This window comes from Solanum verrucosum, unplaced genomic scaffold (assembly GCF_900185275.1).
Source record: "Solanum verrucosum unplaced genomic scaffold, falcon-dt-bn FXZP01000007.1, whole genome shotgun sequence".
Taxonomy (NCBI): Eukaryota; Viridiplantae; Streptophyta; class Magnoliopsida; order Solanales; family Solanaceae; genus Solanum; species Solanum verrucosum.
This window is the reverse complement of record NW_026020177.1, coordinates 2,225,742-2,241,299: the sequence shown is the minus strand read 5'-3', so window position 1 is coordinate 2,241,299 and position 15,558 is coordinate 2,225,742. Positions and strand designations below refer to the sequence as shown.

Here is a 15,558-nt window from a genome sequence, read left to right as displayed (position 1 = left end):
CAACTATCTAAGGTATTTTTATTGAAAGAAAATAACACGAAATATGAAATGAATGATGACACTAAAATATTCAACAAAAAATAATGATGAAATTGTATTAAACAAATATTGCACATAAATATGTCATAATGAAAATGATCATAGTTTAAAAGTAGTAAATCATGCTAAAATAAGTCTAATGAATATTAATTACGTAACTAAATATTAAAGAACAACTAAAATTCTATTATGTATTTTAATTGTCTAAACCAATGTAAAACTAAAGAACAATTATTCAATATTATTGTTATTTTTAATGTTGAATTGACTCTTTTTTTGTTAGCATTAGTATTGCTTAATTTTGATTTGAACTTTATTAGAGTTAGTAATATCTATGGACTATATCCTTTATTGGACCATTCAAAATTCTAAGTTAAACTTGAAATAATATGTTAAAAGACAAAAACAATGAAAAAGTATAAGAAATATTTATAAATTATATTAAGTAAATACTTTTATATAATTTTTTTAATATTTTTTTTATATATATAATATCGGGTTGGTTTGGTCTCGGATTGACTTTTTTAAGTTAAAACCAAACCAATCTAAGTTTGGACATTTTTTTTTTACATTATCGAACCTAATCACTAGTTGATTTTTTTCCCGATCTTACTCGATTTGGGATTTGATACAGTTTCAGTTCGGTTTTGTTCACCCCTGTGCATAATAATAAGTACCCAAGTAAGAAAGGAAATCATAATTATCTAAAAGCCTACTTCCTCCGTTTCATTTTATGTGACACCCTATCTTTTTAGTTCATCCTAAAAAGAATGTCACTACTATAATTAAAAACAATTTAACTTTAAAATTCTCATTTACTCTTGGTGAAATATTTTATAGCCATACAAATATCTAAAGATTATTTTACGCTATGATATTAAAATGTTTTTTTTCTTAAACACCATATCAAATCAAATAGTATCATATAAAAAAGAACAGAATAAATATTACATTCCATAATTATTGCAACGATACGCTAAAAGGTAAAAAGTTGGTATACTTTCTCCCAAAATTATTACTTCTACTAGTGAGGGTTTATGAATTTAGTTAAATTGATACTCTGACGTGGTCTGGTTCCTACTGATAGGGGCGAACAAAATTGAATCGCAAAATTGCACCAAACGTGAATCGAGTCAAATTGAGAAAAAATTCGACTAGTGATTTGATTTGACTTGATATTAAAAAAACTCCAATTATACTGAGTTGGTTTGATTTTAACTTAAAAGAGTTAACCTGATATCAAACCAACCCTACATCACGCGCGCGCGCACACACACATTTTAAAATTTATTTTATACGTAAAAGTATTTACTTTGATATAATTTATAAATATTTGTTATACTTTTTTTTTTATAGTTTTTTATCTTTTAACATATTATATCAAGTTTGACTTAGAATTTTGAATAATCTAATAAATATTATATTCCATAGATATTCGTAACTCTAGTAAAACTCATATCAAAATAAAAAAATCAATACTAATGCTAATAGAAAAAATTAATCAATACTAGGAATGACAATAATGTTGAATATTTATTCTTTAGTAATATATGTTTAGATAATTAAGATACATAACCTAATTTTAGATTTCTTTAATGTTTAGTCACACAATTAATATTTATTAGACTTATTTTAACATGATTTAGTACTTTAAAATTATGATCATTTTCATTTTGACTTATTTATTTGCAATATTTGTTTTATGCAATATCGTTATTATTTTTGTTGAATATTTTAGTGTTATCACTTATATCATATTTTGTGTTATTTTCTTAAGAAACACATTAAATAATTGTATTTTGGTAGGACTAAACAAATATTTGAAGCACAAGTTCATTATATGTTTGTATGGATACTTTATCGGAAAAACCCGAGAAATTCAAAAAAAATTCCGAGGTTGAAAAACCCAATTTTTATTAGTTTAGTTTAAGTTTTTAAATTTAAAAACCCAACATAAACAATTTGATATTTAAAAAATCTGAATCAATCCGGTCCATGAATTTAATCCAAGTCATTTTACTAACGAGGGCCCATATGAGAGGTCAAGCAATTCTACCTACAAAGTATCTACAATTTTGGCCTAGCACTTCTATCTGTGTAGGGACTACAAAAGTTTGGTCTAGTGCGCATATGTGATTTATGTTCATTGTACTGTTATAACTATATTATGGTTATTTATAGTTTATCTTATACAATAACATTAGTATTTGTTTTCATGCTCTTTTTTTTTTGAAGACTTGCACCACATGCTACTGGATGCTAAAAATCTAGTACGAAACAATATCCATGTATTAGCTGAGGTGAACTAACCCCCTTGGCTCATAGTGGCGTCTCTACTTTCTACTTTGAATTTTGTCTTATAGTACTTTCTCGACTTCACTTGTGGAATTAGTCTGTCTTCTAAACTTGTACTGTTTTCTTTTGAATTCCGCTACATTGCAAATACCTTACTTTATTTATATATTGTGTTGGCTTATAAGAGTTGGGAGGATTCGCTTATTGGGTAAGAGCTCTTCAGGTGCCAATTGCAGCTCCTGACCTTATAAGTCATAACCTTATAACATTGAAAATATTTATTATTTATATTCTAAGTGCATAAAGTTAAATTCTTTATCCAAAGAAAAAAATAGTGAAAATTATAAAAATATACTCTTTAAGACTTTTATTAACAAAATATCAATATATTTATATTTAATTACAAACTAAGTTTTTAAATTACATACATAACAAACATTTAATTTTTGTATTTAATTTAATTTTGTTTTACAGATTTTTCTCTCTCATACTATTAATATTTTGTGCCTTTTATATGGAGCATAATTAGGATATTAATATTTATCAAATATTCTCTCTCCTAAACAGTTTCAAACTTTTTTTGTTTATAACAATAACATTTTAATTATACATATGACAGCTTATTAAATATATATATCTTCACACGTGTTTATACCTATTTTTGTGCCTTAGTGGCTTATTTTATGGAACTCATTATTTATTACTTTTACCATTTAGATTATCAACACAATTATAATTGCATACATTTCTTTTACTTAAATTGTTTTTTTCTCTTTTTTACTTGAAACAATTACTATGGTAAAAAATATTTTTCTCTCTCTTCAATTACGTTCTTCTTAAATTATATGTTTTAGATTTTGATGCTAATTTTTCTCTCTCTCTTCAATTACGTTTTTTTTTTAATTATCTTTTTAGAGTTTGATGCTAATTTTCTCTCTCTCTCTCTTCAATTACGTTTTTTCTAATTATCTTTTTAGATTTTGACACTAATTTTTAGGGAGTAAAAATGTATCATCTAATTAATATGATTTCTATCCTTAAACACGTTTCTCATTAATTTCATATAATTACTATTGAATTTATTTTCTCTCTCTTTAATTTCATTTCAACTATTATGGGAAGATCTTTTTTTACTTCTCTCCTCAATTTTATATATGTTAGTTAAAAAGGGGTGGGGTGGGGGGTTAGTATATTACATGGTATAGAATTTGTATTATATCGTTGACCATTTTTTTGTAATTATAATAAATAACTTATACCAAAATATAATCAAATTTTATTCCTATTATAAACCATAGCACCGTTCAATAGTTTTAACTTTTTTTAAAAAAGTATATTAAATAATGTACATTGTAGATTAAGTTTGGTGTACAATTATTTTTAATCACAATGAATAACTTACACCAACAAATAATTAAATTGCACATGAAGTAAAAATTCATGATTATAACATTAATATTTGTTATATATTTCAACTATATGTTGCCTTACACCATAATATTATCAACTATCTATCAATATTTATCATCGAATTAATAAATAATTATACCAATATATATATGAAAAAATCACTAGTATTAGTAAAAATTCCATTCATAAAAAAATAAAATTAATTACAAAGTATTGAATCTATTTGGTAAACGTCTTTTTGGTGTTTGTGTCATATATCACTCCTTCAATCTTGAAATCCACATACATTCCTGCGATACATTTCGATAAATAGTTAGACACATACTAACCTACAAGAATGTATAACATCATAATACAACCACTTCTTTATAATTTTTTAAATTACAAATTAATTAGAAATGATATATAATATGGTGACGCTTTGGTGTACAGTATGATAACGTTTTGGTGTATAATATGGTGATGTTTTGGTGCACAGTTCAATCTAATATATAATATATGATGTACACCAATATATACACCACAAACTAACCAAGAAATTACCATTTTCAACTTAATTAAAAAAAAAAGTGCACATGATAGTTTAACATTGCTATGTTGAACAATATTGTACATTATGATTAAATTTTGGTGTATAATGCACTATAGTACGAAATACATAAACTAGACCAAGATATACACCATAATTTAACCCAAAATTTTTCAATCATTTTATATAATCAAATTAATTCAAATTTGTGTGTCAAACAATATACGAAGCATTCATTCAAGCAATATTTTTCATAGTTAACATATCTATTTACACAAAAAATCAAGCAAGAAAAACAACAAAAAAAAACTTAAAACAATAAAAAAAAATGAACTATATATTTTAGCAATCAAACTAAAAAAATAATAATTAAAAAACTAATACATACTTGTTACACTCCATATTTAAGATCCCATCCAAAAAACACCAATCAATAAAGCTATAGCAATATATGTTTATAAAAACGTTTAATCAATAAAACCAATAAAATACTTCAAAACAATCCAACTTATATTTGTGTATTATAGTGGTATAATTTATGATAAAGAATGCTAAAATTAATTTACTGGTTTAAATGCTATGCAAAATTGGTATAAATTTTAGTAATTACAATAATTATGGTGTATATTAGGATTAAAAATTTGTGTACACTTCAAATTGATATATATATCATCATTTGAACTACAAACTAACCAAACAATACCAATAAACAAACTAACCACTGTCATATAACAAAACTTTATAAAATCTTATTTTATATTTGTTGGTGTTTTGTTTTTGGTAGATACAAAATAAATAATAGTGCCTAGTAGAATAACCCGATAAATAACATAAAAATTCAACAAAAATACACCATAATATTTTGGTGTATATACGCCACTAACTAAAAAACATATGGACTACACCAATATATAAACCACTAATTAACCAATAATTTAACTATAGGCGAGTACCTACGTATGGTGCAAAGCAATTGAGAACAATATAGTTTATGTTTTACAAATTCCATCCAAAAAATACCAATCAATAAAGCTATAACAATATATATATTTATATAAAAAATCAATAAAACCAATAAATATACTTTAAAACAACCATAATCGAAGCAATTATTATGGTGAATACTAGTTTCATTCCATCTCCCGTCGTGCTGAAAAAAATCCATTGAACACACTTTTAGAATAGTGAAGGTATAGAGTCTGATTTTGATTAGAATTATGAGAGAGAAGCAATAACTATATTGGAGATATTTATGGAAGGTAAATAAAAGAGGGGGAGAAAATTAAGGAATTAAAAAATAAATTGTGGGCTGTCATGCTTTAATTTCCGATTTTTCTTTTTCTTTTTATTATTTATTTTATTGTTCCGATTTATTTTTTTAACATATTTGAATAATTTAGGGAAGGTAAAATTATTGGAGAAATTTATGGAAATCGGGATAAGCTTGGCTGATTTGGAATTTAAAAAAAAAATTAAATTCTACTTTTGAAAAAATAAATATTGCTATATAATTGAAAAAAAAAGTATTGCTATGTTGGTGTAAATACAATTGTTAAGTTGTATACTTAAAAAATCGGCCCAAAAAAATAAGAAATGATAGGGAGATTGGGAAAGAAGTATAGTAGAAATTACAAACAATATGCATGCAATTCTATCAATCTCAAGTGTTTAAAGAAAAAAGAAATTGTCAAGAGGAAAGAAGTATACAATTAAAGATGTTGTTCCATAAGAATCATCTAAAGACCAATAGTTACCATTCAGTTTAAAATACAATGAACACCAACAGTTCATGATAACAAAAACTTACATGGTACCCTTCCATGATTATCTAGCAAAAATCTGAAATATAACCTTATTTATCTACAAGGAAGATCATGGATACACAGAGATGCATAGACCAAGCACTTCAAACAGCAGACGTCTTAGAATTACAAAGACAAAATCGTGTTACATTTACAATCTACTCTTCTTCAATGGTCCCATCTCCTTTGCCTTTGCCCTTAACAAGTGCTTCTGTATTTTTCCTGTAGCTGTCTTTGGCAATGGTCCGAAAAACACTGACTTTGGGACCCAGTACCTAGGCATCTTTGATCGACTAAATTTCATAATATCCTCTGCAACCTGTTGCTGATCTGTTTCCTTTACAGCAGGCTTTAATGTCACAAATGCACAAGGTGACTCTCCCCATTGCTCATCAGGCCTTGCAACTACAGAGACCTCCAGTATTGCTGGGTGTTGATATAGGATATTCTCGACCTCAACACTACTAATATTTTCACCACCAGATATGATGATGTCTTTTGATCTGTCTTTTATTTCAATATATCCATCAGGATGTTTTACAGCAAGATCACCAGAGTGATACCAACCTCCTGCAAAAGCAGCTTCATTGGCTTTCGGGTTCTTCAGGTAGCCTTTCATCACAACATTACCCCTGAAGACGATTTCTCCCATCGTTTTCCCATCGGCAGGAACAGGTATCATGTCCGTGGGGTTAACTACATCTAGATGCTCCAGGCTTACATATCTGACACCTTGACGTGCATTGAGACGCGCTTGAACATCTGTGGGAAGTAAATCCCACTCAGGCTTCCATGTGCATATAGTGGAGGGGCCATAGGTTTCAGAAAGGCCATAAGTGTGTAAGACACGGAAGCCACGTTGAGTCATTGCAGCAAGAACAGGAGGAGGAGGAGAAGCACCAGCAGTGCTTACATGTACTAGCCGAGGCAGGGGAAGGATGGTCTCCTCTTTTGAAGCATTAACTATGGTATTGAGCACCACAGGTGCAGCAGAGAAATGGGTTACACCATGGTGAGCTATGGCAGAATAAACAGCCTTTGCAGTTACCTGCATATGGACCACTCAAAAAAACAAAAGGCAACCTTGTCAAGAGCCAAAAGCAAGAAGCAGGGAGAAATACATCAATATATTTGACCTGCCTCAAAGCCATTATCTTTTCTAGCTACTTTTGTTCTTTTATTTCAGATATAGACCAAAATGGCATGTGCCCCTCCTCCTCTTAGTATATTCAAAAAAATTCAGATTCAACTCGTGCATTAATCTCTGAGATTTTAATTAGGAAGTAGACACGGTGTTACTTTGTTAAACGTATATGCTAAGACAATATATTTCTCTTCAATATTCTTCTATTCCTTTAACCTATTTCAAGATAAAACACTGAATAATTGTTTCTAACCCTCGTAGTTGGAACAATAGGATGTCATTGATTTTTGTTTGGTCATTTGTATGATCAGAAGACAATATAGTTTTTGTTGCATATATCACCACCTATGCTATCCTTTCAGTTTTCCAGCATTTCTTGATAGATCACCCTAATTCTTTGTACATGTACAAATCACTAGATATGCATCTTTTGTAAAATACTCGCGGAAACTGAAGAAGTGGACCAATGTGGTGAAAATAGACTATCATGACTTCTATCTGTTCATTGTTACTTCTATTGCAAAATTGTCAGGTCAAAGCACAGTATCTCATTATCAACTACATATGTCCAACGATATTTCATGATCATGATCGACTCTGCTATTATAAGTAACATAAATATAACATAGAAAACTCCATGTGAAAGAAAAGGACCAAGAGATCACCTGTCTAAGGCATATGTTGGTCCCACAAATTGCTGCAAGTGTCCAAGTGAAACACCAACCATTGCAGTGAAACATTGGTAGAGTCCAAAGGTACACAGCTCCCTCTTTCATACTCCAAACAACGGCATTACTTAAAGCCATAAGATACGCACCACGATGATGAAGCACCACTCCTTTAGGACTAGCTGTCGTACCAGAAGTATAGCCCAGAGCAATACTCTGCCACTCATCCTGTGGTGGCTTCCATGGAAAGTCTGGGGCCCCAGTTTCCAAGAAATTATCATATTCAACTGCCCCTTTCTCTAAAGCATATTGAAGTGGGGTGGGATCACAATTTTTATCAGCAATAACTACAATAAGTGGTCGATTTGATTTTCCTTCACTCTTATCTTCTAAAATTTTTAAAGCTTCCTCAGCCAATGGAAAGAATTCTTGGTCCACCATGACAACTGCAGCTGAGCAATGGCCCAAAAGAAAAGCAATTGTGTCTGCATTTAAACGAACGTTGACAGCATTTAAAACAGCTCCAGCCATTGGAATTCCAAAATGAGCTTCATACATAGCAGGAACATTTGGCGCAATCACAGCAACCTGACATGAAGCCAATAAAGGGAAAGACTTATAAGGTTCCTGTTGGATACCAGAAAACTGCATTTTCTCAAGAGGATAACATTGTACATCCATAAGAACTGATAGAGAGTTTAAATCATGTCATTTCAATTCATATGAAGAAACAAACAAATATTTTAGTTTCTGTCCATCCTGAGAAGAAGCAATTCAAAACATGAGCATTTATCTCCGAACTACAAGTTTTTCAATTAATTCTACCCCTCTTCTTTGAAGACAATAGGTTTAGCTTAATTAGCTTAATAGTGAAAAACAGATTATGTAGATAATCTGAAAGAATTCTTGGAATTTACGGGCTTCCTAACAAAACCTCTATTGAGAGAATGAACTTACAGAAATGCAAAGCACAAATTCTACCCCTCTTCTTTGAAGACAATAGGTTTAGCTTAATTAGCTTAATAGTGCAAAACAGATTATGTAGATAATCTGAAAGAATTCTTGGAATTTACGGGCTTCCTAACAAAACCTCTATTGAGAGAATGAACTTACAGAAATGCAAAGCACAAAACCATGTAATGAACCTACTAGATATATGTCAATAAATCAAACACTGTTGTGTAATTCCCAAACTAAAGGCCAATCTGCCTCCACCGACTCATTTGCTCCACAAGGACATGGGATAATGTGAGATTAGTTTGTAGAATTTGTACATTGTTTATGTTATTGTATGCATAATCTCCAACAGCCAAGGATCCCTGCTAGCTTATTTATTACCTTTATTAAAAGGTTTTCCTTTCTGATCTCCAAGGAGGCCAAATAAGTATTCCTCTTCTTTTCTCTCGTATATCCAGAAAATTGAACTAACATATATGGTCAATTTGTATTAGTTTGGTGATCCATAAAGATTGGAAGTGAGAGTATGGAGTGAAGATATAAAACAGCTCGTTCTAAACCATTCAAGTTGAAGCAGTTGATTGACATGCCAAATTCTCATTTAGCAATAGACAGAACTTGAAGATGAGCATTCTGTGGTATCAAGGTTAGCTTAATGGCAACACTACATTAGAAGAGGTAATTTCAAATTTCAGAACTAGTAAATAAATATTTGAAGAAAACATAGAACAAGTAAAGACATACACATCAATTTTGGATAATACTCCCTCCTGCAACTAGGGAAAAAGCACTCTAAAGGAGCAGAAAATGTCCCTGAGACTCACACCAAGTCATGTCTAATGCAATTTCTCCGCTTTGTAATTTCATTAATCAATTTTACATGGACTAGTGTCCAAGAATTACCCTTATCCATATTGCGAATCTTGGAAAACACAGTATCAGAGCTGTCATATAGATCAAGATGGTGAGATAAATCAATGCCAGAAAACCTACGAAAAGTCACAACGCTATAGTGCAAAGACCCTCATATAAATCTAGTCTTTGGGATCAACTCCTATATGACTAACTACAAGTATCTCATCTGTAATGCTACCAAGAAATAAAATGGACTTTTAGGAATCATATCGGATTGGTTCAGTACAGAGGAAAGTTATTTGGTTCAGTCAATGAAATACTATGCTAACTGATAGTCTGTCTAATTATTTAATTGGCAGTACATCCAATAATTAGATCTAGCCTACGTTGCTCGCACTCTTCAAAAATATGGAGAGTCAAACCGAACATAAACCAAATCACCACCTTATTGCAAAAGCATATTTACTCTTAGTCCTGAGCACCACAAGAAAACACTAATGGGCAAGCAGATATTTTATAACTCTATACAGAGTGTTCCAATCTATTATTGTTGAAAACCAAAACATACCGTGCTTCCGAAAGTGATGGAGCGTTTGGTAAGAGCAGAAGCCAGTTTACAGCAACGGCGATAAGTCTGAAGCCATGTGTATTCAACGGACCCATGAATTAATGATTTTCTGTTGGGATAAATCATGGCCGCCCTTTCCAAGAAGGATAACGGCGTGAGAGCTGTGTAGTTTGCCGCATTCTTTGGAAGATCATCGATATCTCTCTCCACCACCATTTTTCCCCTCTCTCTCCCTTTGGACTTTACGAGAAGATGAGTTTAAGGAAAAAATGGAGCTTAAAATAATATATATGTGACTGTAGCGTAGTGATGAGCGACGTTTGATTTCTCGTCCTTTTAAATTGGATAGGTTGGCTATGGTGAATGCGTGATGACTGACGAGCAGAAAAGACAAGTATTGTTGTTTAATCAAAAGATTCAAAGTAGTTGTAGACTAAATAGTGGTGTGCAGAGCCCAAGTATATATTCTTAAATGATATATAAGTATTAATTATACATAGATTGAAAAAATATATCTAATAAAAAGATAAGGCTATGTAATATTTTTCTATGACCTTTGTTTATATTTAAATTTTTTTCCGACTTCTTTTTTATTTGTTTATTTTATTTTTAATATTTAAAAGAATCTATATAGTCAATTACTCAACTTTGCATCTATCATTATAATATATTTTCTTTGTTAGATATAATAATGTGTTTTAGAGATTCTTTCACCTTCAACCTTCATAATTCTTAATTGTGCAACAAGTATATACATACAAACAAGATAATGTGCACCTCTTTATGACTTTAATTTGTATTTGTCTTTTTGAGGTTTTTTCTCTCCATTTCACTATATAAAAAAATAGGGGAACTTACATAAATTTCCCTAGTTTAGAAGCTAATTATTTAGATACATTCTAGTTTGTAATATTATGTATCCTACCGGATTTTGGTGTCGCCAAATACGTTCATGTATATATACCTCGGATACATGGGGTCAAATTTAGGTATAACTTATTTTAGATACATTGTATTCAAGTGGCTTCGCGTGTATCTCAGATAAATAATAAACCTCGCTTGCCACTCTCCCATGTATATGGTACCCCAGATACATGTGAATAACTCAAGATACATACAATCTAGTGTGATTCGCATATATCTGAGATACACGAATCTCACTCGTCTCCCTCTATTTTTGTGTATTTGATAGCAAAAATACATGTATTGAGTTTAAGATACGTAGGAAATTCTTAATTAGTAGTAAGATACATAATATTTAAAAAATTATAGGTAATAATAGTATATATGGTATTGAAGTCTGTCTAATAATGAAGTTTTTCCATAAAAATAACACAACAATCTATTTAAAGTACTATTTATTTTCTTAATTATTTTATTTTAAAAATCATATTACATATAACTCGCACCATTTCATAACTTATATTCTAATTATTATATAGTATTTGAAAGCCTAAAATTAAAGTAAATATTAAATTTCTTAATCGTTATTGTTCTTTTCCCCTTCCCTTAATTAATTATTATTAACGTGTATTAGGGCCCATTTGGTCATGCGATTTGAAATCATAATATGAAATCATGAGATGAAGTTGAAATTTTGCTCGGACATGTAATTTGAACTTTTTATGTTGTATATTTTCTCATAAACATAAAAAAACTTCATAAGTTGTAAAACTATTAAAATTGTCTCAAGTCTTTATACAATCCAACCAAATAAGCAAACACTTATAAAACCGCACAATACACTATCACAAAGCTATTCTACAAAATTACAACATTCATTGATCAAACTTTAATTCAATAAAAAAAATTCAAAATTAAACATTGGTTGAAAAAATAATGAATTTTGTGAATAGAAATAGTAATGTAGGAATTGATTTGAATTAATACCAAATTTTATGTTGGTGAGAATTTTAAGGGTTGAGCTCAAGATAATTTAAATTGGGTTCAATCTCAACTCATTCAAGCCTAACCCATTTTAAGAGAATCCTCAATTGTGCCCAATTCAATATCCAATTTCAACCCGTTTTAAAACTCTTTACTAAGATATGTTCCTATATTAAAGGTATGAATTATTATCTATTTAATATCTTTTAGGATTTATCTATCCATTTGTTGCTTTTTTTAAAAAAATAATCTTGAGTTGAAATTCAAATTGTGATTATAAAAATTAAATATCATTATGTTAAAATTATTGAAATCAATCGGGTCAAATTGGGCGGATCAAGACCTAACGTTCATTTGAGCCCAAACTAAACTTGGGCGGGTCAAGACCCAATCCGATTTCTATTTCAACCCATTTTAATATCTTCAATTTCAATCCAACCCACCCATTTGACACTCGTATATACAACCAACAAAACATATTACTATGTTTCAACCTTAAAACTATCAAGAAGGCCAGTTGTTAATCATCTTCGCGTCATTCTACAGTGCATCTTTACATAGTTAGTAAACTACCTATAAACACCAACCCTATCGACAGGAGCGGGTTAGCTGATTCTCATTAACGTGTAAATTAAAACTAATTATGAAACTGCAGAACAACACAGAATATTGGACAAACAAATATGCTTGGCCACTCATCTCAAGCTGGTTCAGCTTTATATACTCCCAAACCTGCCTCAGAACCTCTGCTTGTGACATCTCACTTTCTGAAATACCCAAAAAGTTTGCAAGTGCTTCTGATATTATCACAACTGGAACAGATTCCTCCTCAATTTTTGCTCTTTTAGGATTCTGTGTAGTCTGCTCTGTTGGTTTTTAAAAGGTGTGAATGGAAAATGAAGAGTTGCGACTTTTATGAAGAGTTGTGACATTGATGAAAAGTTGCGACTTTTATGAAGAGTTGTTACTTTTATGAAAAGTTGCGACTTTTATGAAAAGTTGTGACTTTTATGAAAGGTGGTGACCTTTCCGAAAGATTGTGACTTTTCCAAAGGTTTGTGACCTTTTCGGTAAGGCACAATAAGAACCTTTTCACACTACCCTTTGTTTTCTATAAATTGAGGAATTTCCTCTCATTTTAAATATAATAGAATTTTTCTGGACTTCTTCTACTACTAAATCTAGTATTCTAAGTGTACTTTACTGCCGTTGAGTGGCTCGCTGACACCAGCGTTTTGGGTATCAATACACTGGTGATTGAGATCATTCTATCCTGGGAGGACATATTCCAAATCAAACTTCGGATACTAGAGGGGAATAATTCCCTTAAGGGGACACTATGCATTCAGTGGGCTTGATCTTCTTTCTGTTTTTCCAGATTCTGGTATGTGTTACAGATTTTAGATTTGTGAATTAATTTATGTTCTTCTGTTCTTCACTGGTTCATTAAACTTTGGTAATTTCGTGTTTCTGCAAAGTTTGTTGGAATCAGTAAGATTCTTTAAACACAGATTGACAACAATTCTTCTTTAAGAAAAAAAAATATTTCGTATATTTTATCTAATTTGTTTATGATTCTAGTTTCTCTACTAGTTTTAATTTTCTAGTTGTGAAAATGTTCTTAAACTTTATTGTGTCTTACCAAGTTCTTCAAAGTTTTGTTCTAAGTATCTTGGGAATACAAGACGAACAACAATCTTAAGGAAATTATTATACTGTTGGTATTTCTTGTATTCTACTGATTGAGAGAAATAGATCATGGAAGTAGAAGTTTAAGGCATTACTTCTCCATAATTTGGTGCTTTGTTTAGCAAGGTCGAAGTGAGAATGTACAGAAAAAATTGGTGCTATTTCGGTTAAAGATTACACCAGGTAATCTTCTTATTATTTATCTAAGGAGGAAAATAGTTTCTAAGAGTTAACAATTTTGATTTTTTATCATGTGTATCTTTGGAAAAAGATCTGCAAACCATTTGTTGTGGAATGAATTTTTCTTAGCAAATAGTATTGCCTTTAAAATTCTTTAGTTTGCAAAATGAGAGATGCACATTTTTGTTTGATAAATAGTATGTCAAAATGTTATAGTTGGAAGACTATTTGAAAAGAAAAACATTTCTATGTGATAAAGAATATGTTTAATTCTGTTTGGAGACTAAAAAAATAAAAATAATTTTTTTTTTGTAGTTTTGTACTTCATGTGAAATTTGATTGTGTCTGATTTTTGTAGGCTAAAAACTTTTGTAGTTTATTACTCTAGATAAATCAGACTATGCAATTGGTTTGAAAAATTATGAAAACTTCACATAATAAGTCAATGTTGTAACTGTTATATAGAAACAAATTGTACAATTTTTTTTTTGTCTTTATTGTTAGTATTCTAAATACTAAGTGGTATGTCTATTTGTGATAGATTGAAAAATACCCGTGACTTAGAGTTTGTGATTTTGTGCCTCTATGAATGAACTTTGACACTATGTAAATATTGTCAAAGAGAATTGAAGCAATATAATTCTTTTGTAGAATAATATTTCCAAAAGAGGTTTCATAGTGCCAATGACATTTTGATAGTCTGGGAAAATATGTGGAAAAACTATTTTCAAATACTTGAAAAATATTTTGAGATCATATTTAAAATGTGGGTGTTCTTTGCTTATGATAAAGATAAAATTAGACTTGGTGTCTAATTTAATTTTGGAGAAAAAGATATGAAATTCAATGATACTTTTGTATTATGTTAGACCCATAAAATTCTTGGAGTATATTCGATATTGTGGTTGTTGAGTTTCTCTATTACTAGTATGATGTGACTAGTATGAAACTACCAAATTATATATATACTTGTTCAAAATAAAAGTGTTCTTTTATGAAAAAGTGTCACTTAAAATGTTGTGATTTTTCATGAAAATATGTCTATTATAATAAAAGTATTTGCATAGACATGAATATTGGTGAATAATTATTCGTTATGTTTTGTAAAAGAAACATTTGGATTATATTGCCTTTATTGGACCTGATGAAACTTTGTTCACGGGTAGTTCTATAACAATCAAATTGAAAGTTATGGAAAGGTCCTGTTGAAAAGGACATTTGACAAGGTGATGACTCTAAACAATGTTTGTGTCATACAAAATTGTAAGAAATAGGAACAAATATCTGTGAGAAAAAGCTACCTCGCGGAGAGCTTTTCAAACTCAATATTTTTATTTGTTCTTACTTGCTTGAGTCAAACTGTTTGTGACATGAACACTTGGGACATTCAATTACAAAACCTTGTAAGGAAAATTGATCAACTTAGAAGTTTTGTCTAACTTTGAGTGCAATAAATAAAAAAAAATGTCAAGTTTGTGTGAAATCTAAGTATGCTGAGCATTCTTATAAATTTGTTGAAAGGAATTCTAATCCCT

General features: G+C 30.0%; 1 protein-coding gene across 1 annotated transcript; it reads right to left on the bottom strand.

Annotated features, from left to right (window-relative positions):
- Positions 1-6,010: 6,010 nt before the first annotated feature.
- On the bottom strand, positions 6,011-10,702 carry LOC125829015 (acetate--CoA ligase CCL3-like). The gene is made up of 3 exons (XM_049508297.1): positions 10,268-10,702; positions 7,885-8,475; positions 6,011-7,123 (listed from the first exon to the last, which is right to left on the bottom strand). The coding sequence occupies exons 1-3, from the start codon at positions 10,481-10,483 to the stop codon at positions 6,227-6,229; spliced, it is 1,704 nt and encodes a 567-aa protein (XP_049364254.1). The 5' UTR covers positions 10,484-10,702; the 3' UTR covers positions 6,011-6,226.
- Between the last annotated feature and the right edge of the window lie 4,856 nt (positions 10,703-15,558).

Excerpts from the sequence above, each read along its gene's own strand:
- LOC125829015 (XM_049508297.1), bottom strand. The coding sequence starts at position 10,483 with ATGGTGGTGGAGAGAGATATCGATGATCTTCCAAAGAATGCGGCAAAC. Across the intron at positions 8,476-10,267 it reads CCATCACTTTCGGAAGCACG|GTTGCTGTGATTGCGCCAAA; the intron begins GTATGTTTTGGT and ends GCTTCATGTCAG. Across the intron at positions 7,124-7,884 it reads CCAACATATGCCTTAGACAG|GTAACTGCAAAGGCTGTTTA; the intron begins GTGATCTCTTGG and ends GTCCATATGCAG.